The 24509-nt window shown below is 37.7% G+C and overlaps 1 protein-coding gene across 3 annotated transcripts in view; it reads left to right on the top strand.

Moving 5' to 3' along the window:
- Nucleotides 1-24509, top strand: part of znf385c (zinc finger protein 385C) — a 99927-nt gene that overhangs the window by 17198 nt on the left and 58220 nt on the right. For all 3 annotated transcript variants that reach the window (XM_084424012.1, XM_084424011.1, XM_084424013.1), the window contains exon 2: nt 10877-11146. In XM_084424012.1, coding sequence (XP_084280138.1) covers nt 10877-11146 — 270 coding nt within the window. The remainder of the gene's footprint in view (nt 1-10876; nt 11147-24509) is intronic.

Raw genomic sequence — 24509 nt, 5'->3', positions numbered from 1 at the left:
GGATGTATGTATGGATGGATAGATGGCTTGATGAAGCTGTACTGAAGTAAAGAGAGAGCTCCCCATATTCAGCCTGTCAGCTGGTGAGCTTAACACAGAACAATCCAGGTTTATACCCTATAACCCCTTCAGAACCTTCTCACACACACTTCAGTGGGTGTTTTTAGTGATGCATGTTTGCGCAAGTAATTTTTTCAGAATGAACTCCTGGTATAGCCTACCACTCACAATCACATCTCTGTATTTGAGTGAGTTTTGTGTAAATGTGTGCAGCCTCACATAAGTGCTTAAATGGGTTTAAATGCATTCAGCTTTGTTTCTTGGTTTTGTTTGGATATTTATTTCTGCATTGTACAGGCTGTGGCTTATGTGACCCAACCCCCCCCGGAATAACAGTCACGTTCAAATCGACACCTTTAAATGTTTCTAAGCTGACGTGAGAATGAATTCTGTGACACCTAATGTCATCTAAAGATCCGTATGTTGGCATGCAGTGTTTGTTTAATAGGTCTTAAATGTACATAAAATAAACAGGCTATTTAAGAGATGACAGGGGTTCATGATGGGGTGCGATGATCAAATGGCACTGCGGTTAACCCATGCCTAGAAATGTGGTCGTCATTCCTGGAATGTGTGTTTGGTCTCTGAGCTTTAAGCCACGCTGCATCCATAAAGGCTTTAAATAAAGTTGATTCGAAATATGCCATACAGGATAACTGCAAACAGGAAGATCAACAACCATGCCTTTATCACTTCCTTTTATACATCCCAAGCCTACAGTGTATGTTTGTGTCATTTATTAAATAAAATGATATAGTCCAGCTTGATCTATTAAGTGCATGGCAGTATGCTTCTATCATTTGATCAGTCTGAGTGTGTGTGTCGTAACGTGGCAGGTGTATTTTCGTTGTGATTGACAGGGTAATCAGGATGGATTAGGGCTAAAGTGAGTACAAATGTGATGGAAAACGTTTTTAGTTACACACTAAGCCCTCTGTTGTTTAATCTAGCCCTCCTGCCCTACACGCACACAGATCTACAGATGGAAGGAGCGAGAGGGGTTATTCAAAAGGCCGGTTCAGTTTGCCCTTAGTGTTAGTGACATCGAATCAACTTACTTGTTTGCTTTGGAAGGGCTTTGCTGTGTTTGAATTTGTGTGTGTGTGTGAAGCTGCAAATAGCCCACCTCACTATCCAAGCAACACACACAGTGCCAACATGTGGAAACCTTTTAAAAAAGCATTGCTTGAGCTCACGGATTCAACTGATGGTAAATATTTCAAACCATCTACTGAGAATGGTGCTGCTGAGTAGGTGTAGTACAGTGTTTGATGATTATATTACGAAACTAGTCTGCTTGTGCTGGAATGGAGGTGGCCTGCTACCAAATCCATTCAAATCCCTGCACTTAATGGAGATGGAGCATCATTTTCTCTCCCCCTCCCTCCCTTCCTCCCTCCCTTCCTCCCTCCCTTCCTCCCTTCCTCCCTTCCTCCTCCTCCTCATGGTTTCTCCTATTCTCTTTTACACATTCACACACACATTTCATTTTCAGTCATGGTGGGGATTTTCTGTTGTTTTTGTACTAAGCTAATGGTAATTTTATCCACCAACCCTAAACCATGACACTTATAAATACTTTTATGCATTTTTACGTTTTCATTTAGACAGTATTTAGTCAGTTTATTAAGCTGTTTTCTGAATGGGTATAATTGAACGAAGTAATAATACTTTATATTTTTATTTATCCTATTAGGCCTATATTTATTTGTTCACTTCATTCTGTCTATTTGTTTTACACTTTAATTTATTAGGCTTTTATGTGGTGCAAGTTTACGAATTCCTGTTCATTCATATTAACATTTATTTTGATTGTTGACTTTGGTATTTTGACAAATTGGATCCTAAAGTGATAGTTAAGTTCACCCAAAAATGAAAATTTTGTCATCATTAACTCTGCTTCATGTTGTACCAAACCTGTATGGAACCTTTTTGAGTGAACTATCCCTTTAAGCGATCTTGAATTTGAGATTTTAAGGTCTGAAATCTCGGCAAAGAGATGCATGTGATATTATTGAGATATTTTTCTGAGTAGAAAATTAAGGCAGGTCATATAGGACCAGATTTACTGAACAGGGCAAATTATCCAATTCCAAAAATTCCAAAAAAGCGCAAAAGGGAGTGGAAAGTGCTGCGCATGATCTACTGAAGACGCGCTAATTAAAGAACACAGACGCAGCCGGATCATTTCCATAATGATCAACACAATCTACCAAGAGCAGCGCAAATTAGCGGCTGTAAATAAAAATACCAGTAAATTGACTAGTGCAAACCTTAGTAAATCCCTTTGCATGATTCATTTAAATACTCTCCTCCAATAAATTTTGCATCTGAAGGTGAATCTCCTACAAATGCATATGCAATAAGGTCAGCCGCAAAAATAACCATGCCTTTTCAGCACTTATTTTTCACTGCGTGTCTTTTGTAAATCCTGACAGTAGTTTTTTGACTTTTTAGTGTTTTGTTTTTGTTTTTTTACCATCAAAATGGGTAATAGAAATAACAGGCCTCATTCATGAAACTTTCGTAACTATTTGAGTAAGTTCTGAGTTATTTCCGCTTAAAATGGTCCTTCCCGAAAACTCTCCTCCGGATTCACAAACACTTTGTAAACATCATATTTGATAGTTAAATGTGTGCATGTTAATGAATTCCAATCATTCGTAAATAGGACTCGCGTGCACACTTATTCACAATTGGCATAATCCCCGCCTATGAATTACAACTACTCAAATTACGTGTCCAGGAACGCTGTGGAATCTTCCTGACTCCCTTCTCAGGTTTGGCTCCATTATATTGCATAAATGCAAAAGAGACTAATGGGCCATATGCATAACAATAAATATTCGATTAATGTGTGTCCACCAAAGCGTTTTTAGACAGCTGCATGGTGCTCTTCTGAAAACGGCCAGCTGGTGGCGCAGTGTTTTTCCAGCTGAGAAACCAACATGTTACGTGTCTTATTTTGAAGAATATTACTGAATATAAAAATGCAGTTACCATATTAACTTTTCCACTGTTGTTCAGTCATTGTACAAGGAGGATGGTTGGTCGGTGTATTCGTCCCGCCCGTCCTCCATGACGGCTGGGTAAAAAAATTACGTCAGAGTGGCTTTGAACGATTTACTCAAAAAATCGTTCTACTCGTGTTTCATAAATGAGGCCCAGTGTCATAAGAGTAATCTCATAACCAGTAAAACTATTGATTTTATAAAACAAACTGCCATAGTTCTCCAGAGCAAAGCTCATCCAAGAGTCCCTTTTTGAACCTTCTCCAGATTCCTTTTCCTCTAGACTGTAATGCCAACTGGGATTTGAGCACCACCATCTTCGGAGAGGCAATGTTTTTAATGCAAATGTCATGTAATATTGAATGTGCAATCGCATCAGTCTTATTTCAGTGACCTTTGAAGCAACAGATTTTGATGGATTGAGATGCGTTTATCCAAAATGTGGCCACCCGTTACTTGAAAATACCTTTTCTTTGAAGTATATAGATGGCTTGATTCACTTAAACACTGTCAATTAAGCGTGTTCCTGTCACAAGAGTTTATAAGGTTCCTGGCTTTGAGGATGTAGTTATATTCCAGTGTAAAAATGTGAGAATAAACAATTGAAAAAATTAGATCAACCAATTTGAATATTGGGGTAGCGCAGGAGCCATCCTGGTTCTTTCTGATGAGTTGAAGGTATATTTCATCCAAAAAAGAAAATTCTGTCATAATTTGCTTACCTTTGTGTCATTTAAAAACCTGTATTACTTTCTTCTCTGGAACTTAAAATAATATATTTTGAAGAAGGTTGGTAACCAAAAAGTTTTGGTGGAATGACATAAGGGTGCTATATGTTTTTTTTTTTTTTTTTTTTTTTACTTTTTTTCAAAATAAGCAAAGGATGTAAAATGAAGTTGAATAAAACTGTAAATAAACCTTTCTCAGTAACTGTACTGTACAGTATATTATGGTGCTTTTCCACTGCATGATACGATTCGGCTCGACTCGGCTCCGTTTGCTTTTCCACTGCAGCTTAGTACCTCTTCAAAGTGGGTGGGATTATAGACTGCTCGTTAAAGTTGCTGAACAACTTTTTCATTCCTGGTCGCAAAATCCGCTCCTCGCTGGATCTGCTCCTAAGCTACCAATGAGAGGAACGTCTGCACCTCGTCTACTGACCGGTCACCACGATTCAGCCATTTCTTTTTTACAAGTTTTTTTTTTTTTTCAAGCAAGTCGTTTATACAAATATAAAAATATATAATATAAGTCATTATCTTTTCTTGTATTAGGATAACTTGTATAAGTAATTGTGTGTGTGTGTGTGTGTGTGTGTGTGCCTATATTTTGGGTACAAATTTGTACCCAGAAGGGACCAAAATTTCCAAAAAACGTCCTCATTTGTAAAACTGGTAATTGTTTTTGTTTTTTTAAATGTAAAAATGCAGAAAATTTTGTGTGATGGGTAGGTTTAGGAGTAGTGTAAAGGGATAGAATAAACAGTTTGTACACTATAAAAACCATTACGTTTATGGAATGTCGCCATTTAGATAGCTAAGTAAACGTATGTGTGTGTGTTTGTGTGTGTGTGTGTCCATCATGACTGCTGCTTGCCTGACGTCATGCATCAGTTTCAAAACAACGCTGTTCTTTTTGCTCCTCACAGCTCAGAAAGCTAGAATAATTTGTTAATGGCTGTGTAATGATGTTTTTTTTTCTGTTTTTTTTTCTGTTAATGACCTGCTTTCAAAATGTCTGCAATGTGCATGGTTGTGGGTGGGTGCACTGCATGAATAAGAGAATATTGTCATATCTCATTCTCCTCCTCCACCTGAATTTTCTTCATGCATTTGGTAAAACAGCCTGCTGAACGTGTGAGTGTTTGTTCCTCATATATTTTGACTGGAGCTAGTTTACACACATGCTCGCACACTTATTTGATGATGCAGTACATCAACCTCAGGTGTCAGGGAGCTGATTGACCTGCTAAGTGTGTGTGTGGTGTGTGTGTGTAGCATTAGGTGATTGTGTGTGGGTGTTTGAAAGAGTGCCAGAATCGCATAAAGCATTGTGCCTTTTAGCAACCTTTGTAACGAAAGAAACGTGCAGTCGACTTGGTGACAGAAAATTCATTATAGCATAAAATATATCATAAAAACCTTGATGAAAAATATTGATGGTTTTACACTTAGTGAACGGAGCAAAGCAACTTAAGTGGTTATTCAAGAGAATCGATTCATGCCTGTCGTTTTTTGTATTGTTATGGTTGAGTACGATACCTAAAGACACCGTAACAGATTTCCACAGATACTCATATTCCTGCTTTGTAGGTTTTAAGATGACTTCCCTGTCATTATCAGTAAAAAGAGGCCTCATTGATACCAGTTCACTAGCATCGTGCCTTCCGCCGCATTCTCTTGAGATGAATAACCGTTTTTCTATCCTAGTTTATTTCTTGCAGGTTAATCGACCTCTCTGCTGAGTTTTCTGGATCATTTTCCCCAGTGATCTGTTGTTCATAATGCTCAGCAGTCCCCAGACGTCCTCTCCCTGATCTCACGGACACTCACTTATCACTGAGACACAAAGCACAGCCCAATCTCTTCCCCCACTGGAAAATATGGCACTGTCAGCGAGCGAAAGAGAGAGAGATAAGAGGCTGTGCAGGTTGATGTTGAGTTATGCTAATGCATACCATCAGCCGGCCGCCTCTTTCACTGCGAGTTTGCTATCCGCTATTATTTGACTTCACTTGCATAATTCTGAATTTATAATGATGTTCTGTAGTGTTGTACAGCTCAAAGACAGGAGACCTGGACAGATCGTGCTCTTCACGAACCTCCATAGTCTATACAGCATCTGTTAGCATAATCAGAACTGGCTGTGTCACTGGATCATGCCTGCTCTTTAAAATGTAATAACTGTTTATCAATACAAAATTAAATTGAATTAGTTACATTATCTGCTTACTAATGAAATACATTTAAAATAATTGCACCCGTTTTGTATTAATGTAAAATACATCCAATACGTGCGTACAGTGATGTACAGATCGTGATTGTTTTTTCACTTTTTCTGTAGATTTTATGTTTTTGAAAGTTAAAAAGAACAGCATTTATTTGAAATCAAAATCTTTCGTAACATTATAAATGTATTTAGTGTCCCTTTTGATCAATTTAATGCATCCTTGATAAAAAAAAGAATTAAAAAGTTCTAAGAAAAATTAAACCACTCTTATGTATCTGACCCTTATTTCAGTATGAGATGGGAAAAGCCCCCTAATAAGGATAATTCAGAGGCTGTATACACAGCAATACACACACACCTCATATGATACAGAAAGTAATTTAACATGGATTAAACTGACGTTATGAAACAGACAGCAGATGTTACAAAGCTATGAAATTTCTTCTTGTCCCAACTGAGTTGAACACACACACATTACACGCGCACACATAGCATGGCCTGAACAAACACACCCAGCTCCACTGGTAATGCCAGCGGCCCTCAGCAAACTTATTAGGGAGAGAGCATGCAGTCAGCCGTTCACACAACTCATCGTGTTCCACAGGGCTGTGTCTCCAAACCAGACAGCATCACTTTAGAGGAAAAACAACAGAAGACTCATCACTCCAGCTCAGCCAGCCTATTACAGATTCATCTGAACATACAACGCCAGTGGCCAATAATGTTACGCACACAACTACCGTAGCTTCCATTTGCTAGATTGAGTTTAAAACTGTTGGCAGACGTTGTATTTTTACTGGCACATCTTTATTGTGTCTGATAGTAAATATTACTGTGGCATTCCAGAGCTGATTTTATCTTCACTTTCACCACTTATGACCACTTACCTTTGATTTGGCTGGAATGAAAGTGGTGTTTACTGCTGAAATCAGACGAACCTTTCAGAGTTTGGAGTGACAAGTGGAATCAGAATAGCAAATTCAAATTTGTGCACCCACATGTGGTGTGTGTGTGTGTGTGTGTGTGAACCCAAACTAAAGACTGTGAGAAAACGTTACAGTATGTATGTATGTATATATATGTACAATTACACAATTTACACACATTAAAATAATATTTTTGTGGTGGTGCCTCTGTGGTGGTGCCTGTACAAATGAAATGTATTAATTGTATATTTAATAAAATATATGCGATAATAATAATATATTATAATTATTTAAAACAAATATTTAGTTTTACTCTGCCTATTTTTTTACTCCATTTACTCTGACTGATCCGATCAGTAACTGAAGGACTGCTATATTTGCTTGACCTGTGGAGGGCGCTCTGTTCAGAAGTTGACCATGTCATGTTGCAGTTGAGTATTTTTGGAACTCTGAACAGTCTGCCCTGCTCTTTGTGCATTTGTTTGTTTGCGTGTGTGAGCAAGAGTGACAGAAATACACATATGTCCCTATACGAGTGACTTTCAGCAGGATATCTGTGCACTGATTGATGTAGTCTCATGGGGAGACGTGGATAGAAGACATGAAACAAGACACCTGCAGGACAGCATAGAAGGTCGCTAACATCGCTAACAGCCCTGTCCTTGATCCACTGCCACTCCTTCAGCTGTGTGTCGAGACGACAGGGTGACCTCAGGGCTCTTTTCAGATGTTTAACTAAGACAAATAGGAGCTCAATGAATCTCAACTGTTCCATGATGTAAGCATGACCAACAGTGACAGGACTCAACAATTATGATTTTGTTCTGCTGGTTTGGACGGGCCTGTATTTATTTATTTATATTTACTTTCCTTGCCAACATTTTAACTAAACCCCCACAAAAATTATACATTTTATTTTTAACCCTAAAAATAAACTCTCTCACTCACACTGGCCCCTGCCATCCTTATTGTGGAGCTCTGGAGTAAAGAGATTAAAGGTACAATATGTAAGAATTTTGTATTAAAATATCCAAAAACCACTTGCACAGTGTTATATTTCTTTCAGTTATGTACTTACATTATCCTAAATGTTTCCAGGAATTTTGTATATTAAGAGAAATTCACAATTTTAAATAGTTCCCCCTTCCCCGTCCCTTGTAACTTGTCGCCTGTCAATGACGTACAGTAATATCCGCGTTATACCTTGTTTCCGCCTGTACTGCCATAGTAACCATGGCGACAGATGTGGACAACGGCGTAATGTTTAGTAGCACACTGTTGTTGTTTGGTTCCAACATTATGGATCATGGCAAGCAGACTTTGGGACAAAAGACAAACGAGGATCAATATTTGCTTCGGGGCAAACTTGGACTTGACAGAGACGCCGCTCTTGCATGTACTTTATTAGACAGGTGAGCAAATGTACATAAAACAAATCAATGTTATATAGCTCAACATGATGAAATGTTTGAATATGATCAGTATGTTATTCTAATGTTGATCTAGCTTACTGCTAGTCTCAAAACAAACTAACACATAGAATAACATAACTTTTAACACAGTCAAATGCAGTTTAGTGTGATAGTGTAGACCAAGTGTGTGAAACAGCGCTGCGTTACCTCACAAGTTTAATTCGTCTAATAAACTGACGTGTGAGTAGTAATTCAGCACTTGCGGGTAGTTTGGTAGAATGAAATGTCCTCATTCCTTTATATCCGCGGGACTCGCGTGTGGCTCTGATATCTGTCTCTTATTAGCAATCGCACCCTGCTTCATACCACAGTCATGTCAAAACATGCATAAACATTATTAGATCCATCAGCATGACGGCAAGTTCCATGTATCCGCTTATCACTGCGTCATCAATCTACGCCTTTGTTATTGTAAGAGGTTAGCGACCCCTGGCTGCGGAAAAAATTACATATTGTAGCTTTAAATGGCTAACAGTTAGCCTGGCTAACGTCAGACCTCGTCTCAGACGTGGTCTGGGAACCACATGTTCATTTTCTCGTATTTGAGGCGTGGTTTACGAATGCCCAGAAGCGTTTATTGGGCGCTACGAATGTCTATCAAATGCGCCTGTACGTAGCTCATAGCCAATCGTTTCAATTATACCAGATGACGTATGTAGAGCGACAGAAAATCGACGAGGAAGAAGACGATGGGTCAGAGATTTATGTGTACACGATGGCGTTCAGCGACTAAACTACTTAGAACACTATCTAAGGCTGCATCGAAAGGTAACTTCGCATCTGCTGCCATGTTGGATCCATAGATATAAACAAACTGCTTCGGTGTGTCGCATAGATGTCGTCATCGTCTTGCTGCTCCCTCCCCGTTCTGTGATTGGTCCCCTCGCTGAGGCGAAAATCTGGTCCATGGAATCCAGACTGCCTAGCAGCGTGAATAAAATTGTGCAAGGCAGCATGGGGAAACCCAGGCTAGCTAACAGTATCAATGGTACCGTCATTAATGGGACAGCAGTTTCTGAAGAATATCGTTATGAAACTGCCTGGTTACAGTTTATCACCCTGTTTTAAAAACAAAATCCTTGTAGAATCAATCTGAACCAGTATGTTGATTAAATTGTGTTTTGTTTGACTATTTAACTTATTTTTGCATTCTGTTTTGCTTGCCATGTTTGACCATTCATAGTTGGAGTGTTGGGAGTTGGGAGGGGTGGGTATACAGTGTGTTTGGGCAGCAAAGACAGATGTGTGTTTGTGCTCTGTGGTCAGGGAGTGGTGTTTGGAGAAGGAGGTGCAGGATCAATGGGGTCTGTGTGTGTACGGTTCAGGTATACCCTACGTCATGGGAACAAAATGTCCCCACAAAGATGGCAATATCCGAAATCCTTGTCCTTGTTGGGACATTTTTGGTCCCCATCATGAGAAAAAAAGGTTATAAATCATACTAAGTGAAAATATAAAAATGCAGAAAGTTTTCTGTGATGTGTAGGTTTAGGGGTAGGGTTTGGGTTAGGGGATAAAATATATAGTGTGTACCGTATAAAAATCATTGTCTATGGAGTGTCCCATAGAAAAAATTAAAACCCAACATGTGTGTGCATGTGTATTTAAAAAAGCTCTAGCATTTGTACATGTGAGGTGTATTTGTGTGTGTGTGTGTGTGTGTGTGTGTGTGTGTGTGTGTGTGTGTGTGTGTTTGATAGACAAGTCCAGAGATGGAGTTTGCTATAGTAGGCTAGTAGTGCACAAAATGATATGCTACATGCAAAGAAATGTTCTTTAATGAAGAAGCAAATAAAAATTGAGCATTGATGAAAGTTTCATATAAAATGTATGACTAACAAACATGCAGGATTTCCAAACTTTCTGGACATTGTTGATGAACATCTCCCCCTAGTGGAGGTCAGTAACACTGCTTTAATCCCCAGAGGTTGTCAATAATGTGAAAAGAATATGTTGTAAATAGTATGCATTATCATTCAAGAGTTTGAGGTCAGTGGGGTTTTTTTTTCTTGAGAGAAATGAATACTTTAATTCAGCAAGGAAGCATAAAACTGATCAAAATGGACAGTTAAGACATGCATAATGCTACAATAAATAAATAAATGCTGTTTTTTTTACTTTCTATTCATCAAAGAATCCTGAAAAGTGTGCCATGGTTTCCAAAAAAATATTAACAGCACAATTTCTTTAACTATTTGTAATGTTTCATCACATCAGTTTATAATACTCCTTCAATGTGACAAAAAAATTGTTCAAAGTGCAAATTTTTCATGTCGTCTTTCAATCGAGTCATAAAGTTGTAATATTAATATACAATTGGGAAAATGTGATTTAAAATAGTTTCAGATGGATTATTGCATGTCACACTGCAGAACACTTCTGCCACTGCTTGACTTGGCCATTCGGATGCCTAAAATATTTCAGATGAAAGAACTTTACACTTTTATTCTCTCTTTAGGAATGAAGCGTCCATTTAGTCCTGTTGAAGACGGATCGAATAGACTGACTGAACAGACTGGGCATGAGGGTGTATCCTCTGATGGGGTGGAGTTTACCAGACAGGACTCCCCACCTATAAACCCTCGTCCGAAGCGGGAGCGCAAACACAGGTCGTACACACTCTGTGAAGTGTGCAACATTCAGCTGAACTCCGCAGCACAAGCACAGATACACTACAATGGCAAAACACACCAGAAAAGACTCAAACACATAAACAACAGCAACACAGGTATGATATGTGTGTCTTTCTCTGGTGTTCCTGTCATAATCGGAGCTCAAAGACTGGAGCTTCTAGCTTAACATTATCCACCCAAATAGGGTATGTTCTTGGATCAACATCCTTTATTAGTCCTTGAAATGCTTACTTTGAAACCAATCAGTGCCCTCTGATTTTGAGGATAGTACTGATTGGTTTTTCCGGAGCCAGCAGATAATGTTTATCTGGGAACATATCCTGCTGGGGTGAATCACGTTGTGTATGTTCTTGTGTATGATTTATTCAAGTAGGACAACATTGCTATCAACAATCAGATTTTAATGTGTTCATACTTGGCACTTTTGGTCCGATTAGGTTCATTTGAATAAGCGTTAACGCTGCCATCCGAACCTTTTTCAGAGGGTCTTGGTCTGCTTTCAAATAAACTGTGGTGAGGTTTGACTGAAATATGAACGGAGATAAAAATACCATCATATGTATTAGAGCTGCACGATTCTGGATAAACTGAGAATCACAATTGTGTTGTTTAGAATAGAGGACTCTCTGATGATTCTGTATAGACAACTAAAAATAACATGTAAATGACTAAAGATTCTGACAAAATGTTAATTGCTGCAAATTAATATTTAATTAATTTGAATTATATATATATATATAAAAAAAAATCTGACTCACTTATGAAGACTTGACTTTTTTATTAAGGGGAGACACCCCAGGTGAATAGGAAGGGAAAAAAACCGAATAGATATCAGCATGAAACTTCCTCAGTTGATTACTGACATTAAGATAAATATCTTTTGTATTACAAGTTTTTCGAATATTTATGTTTAAATATGCAAATTAGATATGATCTCATTAAATATGCACTAATTTGCATATATTTCCAGAAGAGAAATCTGAACATTGGATAAAGCCAGATTCAAAATTCTTGTTTCATTTTGTTGACATATTAGAGTCAAAGTTTTTTACAGAGGGGATTTTGGATATCTCTTTTTATCACTAAATATCTAACTGTCAACAGCCATAAAAAATCTATTTACGCCCGTTTTTAGGTATAAAATTTAGCATAAATCAGAATCTGAATGATATATGAACAAACCCCTCTGTAAAAACCTTAAGAATATAGATAGAAATACAACTGGAAAGTTTGGTGTATGTAAGTGCTGCTGAAGTGGAGGTTTCTGGCTCAGAGTATGAGAAAAAAAAAAAAACATTTTGAGAAAACGGCCTTTAAAGATTTGTATTGTAAAAATTCATACTTTTTTTAGTGGAAACAACTATTTACAGACACAATATCTTATCAAATCATTAGCAACAACAATACAAACCACCTAAAACACATCAAAACTTATAACACCGCATTTATGGCCTTCAACTGAACAGAACCCCAGTAAAAACACACACACAAACGGTCCCATGTAATTGGTTAAATGCCCCATTGTACTTTCACGACTGGTTTCTGATAAAAAAAGAAATGACCATATTTGGATCCGACAACATTATACGAGAGAGAGAGAGCTTTCCAACGGTATATGTGATGACAGGGTGCAGACAGCCAACTTTTGTTGAATTTAGGAGAAATCTACTGACGCAAATAGACAAAGTGTAGTAAAACAAAGACCTAATGTGTATTTTGGACTTTTTTTGTCTGAAAGAAGACATGTTATTGAAGACAAATAGCCCAAAATCTCAAAATTGACCAGTGAAAAAAAAAACACTGATGTTTTTTCCTGCCATGTCTCCCCTTAATGGATGAATCAGCATTTTTGAACAAAACAAATTAATGATTTAATGACAAATACATTTTTTAACAGTCATTTGTTGCCACCTACTGGTGTAACGATGTAATTGATACAATCTTTATTTGAAGCGTCAAGTTGCTTTCAAAAGGTGATTTGTTCTTTGTTGGTCGCGTCCGTAGACATCAGTGTTTTTATTCGAACTATAAACCTTTATCCCAGTACTTCTCTGAATTACTGTTACAGAAATAATGATACTGTGGGGTTGAAACGACTGTGAAGCTGTTTCCTATACATGACAACTGCTCTCAGCCAACGCAGATTTGAATGTTGAAGGTTTAATAGACTTAGCCGAATCGCTGTCTTATAGGGATAAGATTGCGCGGGTGGTTGAATCGAGATCGCGATCTTTTAACGATTAATCGTGCAGCTCTAATATGTATGCACATACTGTTCAATGAGCTCGTTTAGACCAACACACAGCATTTTTTGTATGTTTGCAAAATATACGTCATCATTTTTATTTTATTTTTAGGTTCAGTTTTAAAAATGACAGTGTAAATGCTATGCAAACCAGTACTGAGTGTATCATTTTCTTTTTTGGTCTGGACCGAAATAACCAAGAGAACCAAACTATCAGCCAATCAATTCCCTCTGGAATTTCAAGGATTGGTTTGAGCTGGGGATTCCAAACTTTTTGACTCCACAGTCTCCAAATGTGATAATGAACTAAAATATAAGAGGGATATGGGATATGATTAGGATAGCAATGTTGCTTCAGGTCAGCTAAATATGTTGATCCAGGAACACGTCCAACTTGGCTCAATCATGTAATGCTATTCATGTTTAAAAATTAACACACAATATTATATAAATGCTGTGTGTTGATTTTTTTTTGGTAACCTAACATTTTTTCCTAATATTAAATGTGTAGAAATTCTTTGCCAGTGCTAAAAGACGCATCAAATTGGTGTTATTGACAAATTCATATATACATGACATGCAAATGGCTTTTAAAACATAATCAACAATCATCATGTTGTCAGCTGAGGTCTGACAGGCATCTCCATGTAATTCATACCCTTAGACCTCATTGTGTCCATCTGCAGTTAATATGTGATTTTGACTCTACTGGCTTTTATGTTTCCATGGTGATGCAGCTTTAAAGCCCAGCTGATAGGTCAGGAAGGAGCATTTCAAAGGTCCGTGAGATGCTGATTGTTGTAGTTACGGTGGTAAAGACGGGGCTGTTCGTCTACATGTCGGCCTAGAGATAATTGCAGGAGAGAAAGCGAGGCAGCTGGTGGCAGCTTTGTGTCGTTCAGCCTTATTTCCACAGAAATGGGCGGAGTCGGACAGAATCTTATGATTAGAGGTGGAATTCGTCGATTTATTTGAACAAAAGTGAAATAATCCACTAGCACAATTCATTCGTCCTGGCACACAAAAACAGAGCTATGCACAATCGTGCGCAGATAGCAAGCACATGCAAATGCCACACTCCAAATCCAGGCCTACAAACACAATTTTCCTTCTCTTGTAATGCAAATGTGAAATTAAAGCTAACTTCCATGCTGTTGATTCTTACACATAAAAAGACACGCATGCACGGCCAATCATATGAGCAGCAGTCAGACCCACTTCAGGTGCAGGCTCTCATACAAATAGATCATAATTACATAGCAACCAAACATGTTCACCATGGAAATGCTCGACGTGGCGACGCCCCCTTCAGCAACGGGGTACAGGCACTCACAGTCTCGGAGCCAGCTAGATTTTATGCAGTGTGTGTGTGTTTGTGTGTGTGTGTGTGTGTGTGTGTCAGGGTTTTAGCATGATTCTAATGGCATAGCTCTATGCTGATCCCATTTGTGCAAGGCGTTTATGGAGAACCTTTGAGATGCATGCATGCACACTGTGTGAGTGTGCGTGTTTGCATTCAAGCACAAAGATATAAAGGCTCATTGATTAGCCATTCTGCTAGTGTCCGACAGCATAATAGAAGTCAAATTAAACTGGACAACCTTTCCCATGAGCATACAACAATGCCTGAAGCCTAACCACACACACATACTGTATCACACATCTGCTTACATCCCCACATGCACAAAACAGTGACTGACTGATTCAGTACTTGCATATGTGTTTTTCATTTAATGTGATAATGTGAAAATAAGTGGAGAACACTGTACAGCGGGGTTCAGTAGCCAGTCACACAATATAGCAAGTCAAGCATTTAATTAAGCAATAGCTTACATTTTAGGCACAATATCGCCAATTACTTTGTCTATTTTTGTTCCGCCGATAAATACATTTCCAAACGAAGGCAAAGCATCATAAGACGCTGCATGTCTCGGAGCAACATAGTGTTTCATTCCTGAAAAAAATCTGTTTAAACTAATTATTTGATTGAATGATTAATTCATAAAGACAATCAATTGGGCTGCGGCCGAATATGCTTACTTCCCTACTATATAGTAGTCGAAAAACAGTACGTGAAAGTGTTGTATGTATGAATTCACAGTATTCATAAAACAGTAGGCTGACCTTCTACTTCCAAAGAGATTCTGAAGTGTGCAATGGATGTGGCCATGGGAGAGTAGTTGTGAATTGCTGTGAAGCGACCCAGCTGACACTTGTAGTTCAAATGACAAAGCCAACATGGCGGATTAGGTATATCTGGGGTGCTTCTCAATTCTTATTTGTGCATCTTCGTTTCCTTTCCTCGCTTTCTCTCCTCGCGTCTCAGCTCCACCCCCTGTAGGATGAGAGGGAAGGCTGCAAGGAAAGAAAAGGAGGACGAAGGAATCAAAGGAAAGCTTATTTATACATTGGAATACTTCACAATATTTAACAAAGCGTCACTTCACAGCGTCATCAGCAGCACTCAAAGGATCTGCCCTTATGTTGTATTAGTTTTGTTATTTAAGAAATTCATAATAAATAATAATTAAGCAAGATACCCTGTTGAAATATGTGAGATGTGTGGTTTATATAAACTGCAAAGGTAAAGTATAAATTAAAATGATTGTAACTGATGTGAAGGGGGAGGAGAATTGATACGTGCGTCACATTTTAGTCGATAAAGCTCAGTTACACCTGTTTATCCTCACTCATGACTCCTCATTAAGCTTCCTCACTCCTCTATCCTCGCCTCCTCGCGGTGCAATTAGACAATTGAGATGTCCTTCAAGATGGCTTAGCTCAATCGGTTTCCGGGTCATAGGATGGAGGACGGAGGAGCGAGGAGACGAGGAGGGATCTTGAGAAGCACCCCTGGATTTCATTGGTCCTACACTCATGCATACTATATAGAATATAATTTTTTATCAGTCACAAAGTGCTTATTCAACAAGAAAATAAATGTCTACCTAGTTTGCTATTTTAGACACAGCCTTGATTCGTTCCTGAATGAATCGGTGTGCTTGAATGAATCGTTTGAGTGAATTATTCAATGGTTCACTCAGAAAGACCTGCAGAAAGAGTCCGACTCAGAAGCTTGTCTGGGATGCCGCATGGGAACTGTTGTATTATATCGAAGACTATAGATATAGAAAGACGGTTCACTCCTATTATTTATAATTGGGAAAAACTGTAATGCGCAATATGGCAGGATACGTCCCTCCTAGGTGTCATGATTCCTGTCTTGTGTTCTCCTCGTCTTGTGTGGACTTTTGTTAATTCCTGTTCTGTGCCATGTTTTGTAGTCCTTTGTAGTTTCTCTTGTTTATTAGTCTCTCCAGGTGTTTCTTATTAGCACCGCACCCTTGTTATCTTGTTTAGCTTATTTGCCTGTGTATTTAAACCTCTGTGCTTCAGTTGTTGTTTGTTGGTCGTTGTAGCTGTTTGCTGTTAACTTTTCCTTGTTCTTGTGTTCCATATTCTGTTGTTGGCCCTGTATTAGCCTACCTGTTTGTTTCATTAAAGTAGTGCTTGCATGTGGATTCTCTCTCCGCTTCGTCCTTGCCTTATCATCACTGGGGTGTAAAAATGTATCGTGTCACAATATATCGCAATATAAAAATGCAACAATATGTATATTGGATAGTTCACCCAAAATCAAAATTACTGCACTACATTAAACTACTATAGCCTAATGTTGAATATAATGTATAAAAATGCAATGGGGGAATATTTGGAGGTCCAGAAAATGTTGATTATTATATAATGTTTTACACATGAATATTTTTATTCTGGTGTCACCATTGTCCTGTGCTTTGGGTTACCAGCGAAAAGTCCAAGCCAATTCATTTCCACACCCAATGCAAAATCTAATTTAGAATTTTTAGCAAAAGTAATTTTTTTTTTTTTTTTACTTTTACCATTTATCTTGAAATATCGTATTGTGATATGTATCGAATCGTGACACGAGGATATCGTTACACCCCTAGTCCCTCCTTCTAAATAAAAGTCTTTGAGTCTCTCCAGCTGCCATTAGAAGCTCTGGTTCCCACAGAAACCTGAGACTCGCACTTAGGACTGCCCATGTGCCCAAGATTTAACAAAAAAAAAAACTTCGCCATGGACTTTAGACCAGGCTTTTTTTGGTCAATGGTAAGGGTGGCACGATTTCGATTTCAAATTGAAATCGATTGAAATTAATGCTCAATCTCGATTATCGAATCAAAAAATGGAATCGTCGATGCTGTCATGCCCCCATGTCACGTCAGCTTGGCTTGCCAAGTGAAAAAACAAACAAAAAAAAAACAGTAAGTGCTGCGAGTCAGAGCTGTGAGATAGGGGTGTTCGGTTCCGGTGTTTTTGGAGTCGACTCCGACTCCCGACTCCTAATTTTGGAGTCGGTGGAATCGACTCCTCGACTCCATTTACTTTGAATTAAAATAGGGTCAGGATTCAGAAGGTGCGTCTCAATATGCTTCCTCGTTTCCTCACTTCTCGCTCGTATGTCCTACGACCCTGAAACCGATCGAGCTCCGCTCTCATGTAGGACATCTAAATTCTTTAATTCCACCGGGAGGAGGGCGAGGAACGAGGAGGCTTCCTGAGGAGTCAAGAGCGAGGATACAAATGTTTCCTATACTAAAATGTTTAATCAACTAAACCTTATAAATCCCCCTCCTTTTCACATCGCAGCTTCTTCAAATCATATTTAAGTGTGCAATATGTTAGTATTAATCATTAAACTTGTAAAAGCAGACTTGTTTTAGACAGTGTATTTATCTATTTATTTTGTATATTATTTTATATAATTTTAATGTAGCGAAGCTATGAACTTTAACTTAAGCATGTTTAACTTTATTTTTTAACTTTTTTTGTTTAACATTGACAAATATTAGTTATATTATTACCAATAATAACTGTTGTTTAATAATAGTTTTTAATGCACTTGTCATTTAATAATAGAAAATGAACTTCATATAGAGTGAGTACATGCCATTTCACTAATGTTAATGTTTCATCCTCGCATCCTAAGGTGATGGAGGTAAGAGGAAAGGAAACAAGGATGCATATATAAGAATTGACAAGCACACAAAGCATTACATAGTTTTTGTTATACACTTAATTTACTCCCTTCAGTTTTCAGAAGTACAACACTAAACACTATACTCTTATTTACACAGCACTTGTCTTTTAATGTCTTATTTAGGGATAACCTACATGATTACATACATTACCTGGAAATTATAGATATCAAAGCTCTTATGTAGAAAACGTCTAATTTTGTATACAAATAAGTAAAGGTCATTATTAAAATGTTTAATATTGAAAAATTAATCAACACAGACAAGAAACAAAAATCACCTCTAAGAATGCCTATATGAAATAAAAAAGTATATTTAATGACTGATTGCAACACATTACCAGTTTTATTGCCGTTTTTGCATTTCATAAACACAGCGTTGCTTTACTTTTGTCTTCGGTCTGGTTGAAATATTTCCACACGGTTGAGGTCGGGGTTGCCATTATAAGTTAACGTTACTGGATTCAAAAACAGTCATCACTCAACAGTATCACTCAATCAACCACCACTTACCAATTATGGGCATGTCCCACTCTCACCCTGAGGACTGGTACATGATTGGTTCGTAAAACCTACTGCAGTGTTTTGTGCCAATCACAACCAATTGACTGTATTGAACCACATCATGATTGATTAAGCCGCAAAACAGACCCAACAGAAAAAAAAAATATCTATACATTTACATTATTGTTCTTTGTTTTCCTGGCATTACTTATTTTTTCCTCTCATTTCTTTATCTTTTTGCTTTAATTTCCGTATCTTTACATTCATTATAATCTTTTCGTTATAATGAACTGTTGCTGTGTTGAACTTGAAAAAAACACTCGACACTGGGAGTCGATTCCTGACCTGGAGTCGATTCCGACACTAGGGCTAGTGAGAGTCGAGGAATCGACACTTTTGGAGTCGACTCCCCATCTCTACTGTGAGACACGCAATTGACACTATTCACACGCTCTCACGCAGAGAAAAATCGCGAAGCAAAGAGGAGGTTACTTTATGATATATATATTATATATATATATATATATAAAAAAAATCTCAGCTCTCAGATTCTGTCAATTTTATTACGAAATTTAAACAATAAATACCGTTTTGGCGCTTGTAAATGTTACGTGACAGATCCCTAGCGCTCATAACGATCATCTCTAGCTAATAGTAAAATAAAAAATAAAAAAAACACGAACACTGTTGAAAGATACAGTACATCTTACCGAAATGTATATTCCTCATACATAATATCGATCAATCAGTGTTTTTCATCAGCGTGAAGAGGTCAATAACATAGCTGGAGAACAATTATGTGACATTTACCTCAGGAAAGCCATTTAATGACCATAATATATAGGCTATAGTAAGGCACGTAGTTGGCAAGAAAAAAAATTGCTATAGAGAGTATTTTGCTAAATATGTGTTCTATATTACATATCATATTTTTTACTTATATCATTAAATAAAGTTGTTATTATAATTTAAAAAACGCAATATATTTAATTATTTGTAACCTTAAATAACAGCCTACTACCAGCTTGATAGGGCTCTCTGTATGTTTACAGCATTAGGTGAGTTTTCCTACCTAATATTTATCCAAATGAGTCAATATTAAATCAAATAACAATAATTGAATTGAAATAAAAGCGTAGCTTACCAGAAATTGTACCACGTAAACATTGTAACATGTTGTCACTAAACCTAATAAAATTCAGTTTTGAATGTTAGTGAAAAATGTTAGTGACAATCACAATACACTTATTGTGATGCATTTTTTTTTACAATCAAACAAATCGAGAATTGAATCGAACCGTGACTTTAGAATCGAAAATGTAATCGAATCGAGGATTTGGAGAATCGTGACACCCTTAGTCAATGGCGCAGTCTATTTCAGTTGCCTCAGAATAGCAATTCGCCAACAATGCGCCTGAACACACCTCGTTTTCAGACCAGCACGCCATGGGCGCACAAATAGGCGCAAATGTATTTGCTATTTAAAGGGATAGTTCACCCAAAAATGAAAATGCTGTCCTCATTTACTCACCCTCAAGTTGTTCCAAACCTGTATGACTCTCTTTCTTCTGCTGAACACAAAAGAAGATATTTTGAAGAAAGTCGGTAACCAAACGACTGATGGACCCCATTGACTTCCATAGTAGGAAAAGAAAATACTATGGAAGTCAATGGGGACCAGCAACTGTTTAATTACCAACCTTCTTTAAAATATCTTCTTTTGTGCCTAAGGCACAGTTATAAAAGCCACTTAAATGTCCTAACTGAAGTAAGGCCTTATCCTGGCTTAATCTAAACCCTGTCTGTGAAACCGGGCCTATAACTGATATGCGTTCTAGGATTGTAGCATTCTAGAGTTCACTGTAGTGTACTTAAAACATTTTAGAAATCATTCCACTTGTCAGCGATTAAAACTAAATTTTAGATTGCCTATGGTAAGACTGGAAATCAATTTTAGAAGAATTAAAGGCATTTGTGTTGGTACATGTTTGTGTGTGTGTGTTTATTTCACTTTCATGTCAGTAGGGAAAGGCAAAAGCCTGGAAACTTGATTTACGGAGACACTCACACACACACACACACACACACACACACACACACACACACTACACACACACAGTTACAGTCTTATCACTGCTCACCTTCTGTTGATTCCTCCAGGCCCCTGTACCGAAACCCACATAATCAGCATGACTGCACACACACACACACACACACACACACACACACACACACACACACACACACACACACACACACACACACACACGATATGTGCATGCAGAGGGCATCATGTCTATCTTTTATTTTGTGCCAAAATTAGCTTAGCTTTTAATAAAAAAAAAAAAAAAAGATGTTTGGATTGTATGCATATATAAACATTTGCTAATAAGACTGTACTGTTTAAATCCCTCAGAGCATCTGCTTTTGTCCACAGACACTGTTAACGGTCCACTCTAGCTGACAGACCATTTTACCTCACCCCATCTATTTTAAAACATATTTCCCCTTCTACCCTTTTCTCTTTATTTTCCAACTCTTCTCTCTCATTCTTCATTTCACCTCATTCTTATCTGTCCTTCCCCTTATCTCAATACCCTCACCAACCTAATCCCCAGAAAGGTGCATCATGGGTATGTTAGGTAATATGACTGCTGAGATTGGCAGTCTTTTCTCAGGCTGCCCCTTGACAAATGCACTAAATAGTGGTTCTGCTGTTCATGTGTGAGTAAAGATCAGTCTGCTAACATGACAATTTCAGCTTCGATCCCAACTAAGAGCTGAACATTTTTTAAATAAATGCTTTTCCAAAACACGTTGGCCACAATAATTTGCACCCTTTTATTTAATACTTTCTGCAACCTCCTTTTGCCAAGATACCAGCTCTGAGTCTTCTCCTATAATGCCTGATGAGTTTGGAGAACACCTGACAAGAGATCAGAGACCATGCCATGGCATGACAGAAGCTTAATTTTGTACTCAGTGACACATTTTTTTGTTGTTTTTGATGTTTGTTTTGGATCATTGTCCTGATGGATGATCCAACCATGGCCCATTATAAGATTTCTAGCAGAGGCCGTCAGGTTTAGATTTTTTATCTGTTGGTATTTGATAGAATCCATGATACCATGTATTTAAATAAGATGTCCAGGACCTCCAGCAAAAAAAAAAAAAAAATTGGCCCACAACATTAAAAATCCAGCAGTGTATTTAAATGTGGGCATGGGGTACTTTTTTTTTTATCCCTGTTTGCACCAAACCCATCTGGTGGGATTTCTGGCAAAAAACTATTTTTAAGTGTCATCTGACGATAAAATCCGGTCCCTTTTGAAATTCCAGTCGTGTCTGAGAACTGAATATGCTGGAGTTTGTTTTTGGATGAGCGAGGAGGATTTTTCCACATGTTGTTTGGGAACCCTCCCAAACAACGTGTGGCGATGTAGGGGTTGTTTGAATTATTATTATTATTATTATTATTATTTTTGACCCCAAGACTCAACTAATCTCTGCAATTCTCCATCTGTGATCCTTTGAGAGTCTTTGGCAACTCAAACATTCCTATTCGCTTGAAGACAATATAGACACTTGTCCTCTTCCAGGCAGATTCGTAACATCTTCAGTTGATTTGAACTTTTTAATTATTGCCCTGATTGTGGAAATGGGAATGTTCAATGCTTTAGCTATTTTCTTACAGCCACTTTCTATTTTGTGAAGCTCAACAATCTTTTGCTGCACATCAGAACTGTATTCTTTGGTTTTACTCATTGTGATGGATGATTAAGGGAATTTGGCCTTTGTGTTTCCTCATATTTTTACTCCTGTGAAGAAGAAGTCATAGCTAGACAATTTCATGTTCCTAGTCACGCTGGTGTGCTAATAAATGTAAATATTAGTGGGAATATACTTCAGAGATATTTTACTCATAAGAAATTCTAGGTGTGATAATAATCGTGGCCTCATGAATAATAATTTCATAATGTGATTTTTTCCCCCCACTTTCAATTATTTTACTTCAATGAAGGGTTCGATTTTTGCGAAAAACAATGCAGATTTATTTTTACAGCCATCTTTGATCATATTTACCAGGGGTGCCAATAATTCTGACCACAACTGTATGTATTGTAATATTAACTATATACAATTTTATTAAATTACTACATTTGATCATTGAAAAATATTATTTATAAAATATTTACTTTAAATGTCATGGCCATATTGGCCACATTGTCATCAGCCACCATGCTCTCTTGATATTGGTATTTGCATTGGTTTTTGAAAAACCAAATTACTAATGGTGACCTTTAACAAGTACCCTTAACCTGAAGAATCTTCAAGGGTATAGAATTGTGTTGTATTGTGAAGATCTTTGAATGAAAGACGTCTGCTAAATAGCATATATACGCATGTGTGTGTGTGTGTGTGTGTGTGTGTGTGTGTGTGTGTGTGTGTGTGTGTGTGTGTGTGTCATTTATACCAATGTTTTAGTGAACACATGCTGGTATTTTTTGGTACAGTGCTTCATCTGTGTGTGCTGTGGATTTGTGTTTTGCATGCTTATGCTGGTCCCGCGTTTGTCTTTCTCTGTCTTTCATGATGTCCGTCTCTGGTCTCCTCTAATGCAGCATGAGGTATTGGATTATAGTGACTGTGTGTGTGTGATTTATTAAAGTCTGAAATTTTCTGCATGAGTGTGTCTGCACAGCTGCGTTTTTTCTGCCATTCCAAAGTACCTCTCTCTCTCTCTCTCTCTCTCTCTCTCTCTCTCTCTCTCTCTCTCTCTCTCTCTCTCTCTCTCTTCTTCCGACTTTCCTCTTTTATCACCATTTTTCGTTCGATTATTCACAGCTTCTCTCTTTCATCATTTCACCCTATTACTCTTCACTTGGTCTCTTGTCAGTTCTCTGAGAGCAAGATGGAAGAGTTTACTAGTCTGTTTTTCTCTGTCCAACAATTTTTTTCTTTAAAGATGATGTAATTTTTGTGCCACTATAATAATGCCACAAAAATAATTATTTCCTTTTTCTTATTCTAGAACGTTTGAATTGTTGGTAAAACTGCTGTGTGTGATTTCATTTTATTTATTTATTTACACCATAAAACAGAATTTCTACATTTATGACATTGTCAAGCATTCCTACTGCCCCCTATCTGCGATTGGTCTGTCAAACAGGTAGCCCCGCCCCAAACTCACACCATTGGTTGATCCAGTGCTGCTGGGTTGGGCCACTGCCAACAAACAGCAAAGCTTTTTACAGTCTTCAGGAATTCAACAATAGCTTACTGTGCACAAAAAGTACAGTATTTTAATGGCACAAAAATATCACACGTCTGCTTTAATGTAGTGTCCTGTACAATTGCGGATTATTAAAATGTAAAACTAGAGGTCGGACAAATGAAGCACAACGCACACACACGAAGTATATGGATTCAACCTTGGAGCACATTCAAGCATGAGGAGATTTTACAGCGTAACATTTTACCAAAGGAACGTCACATTCGGTTCAGAGAGAGACACTGGGTCTTTCATTGTTATTCATGTATTAATTTATGCACGGGTAGTGAGCGAATAGGGCTGTAATATGCAGATGAGTTAGTGTTTCATGATGGAAATTTTCCGGTTGGCTGCTCCGGGTGGCTGCAGTTAATGATA

Source organism: Rutilus rutilus (genome assembly GCF_951802725.1).
Source record: "Rutilus rutilus genome assembly, chromosome: 1".
NCBI classification, from domain to species: domain Eukaryota; kingdom Metazoa; phylum Chordata; class Actinopteri; order Cypriniformes; family Leuciscidae; genus Rutilus; species Rutilus rutilus.
Note: the sequence above shows the minus strand (reverse complement) of the source record. Positions and strands in the feature narration are given on the sequence as shown.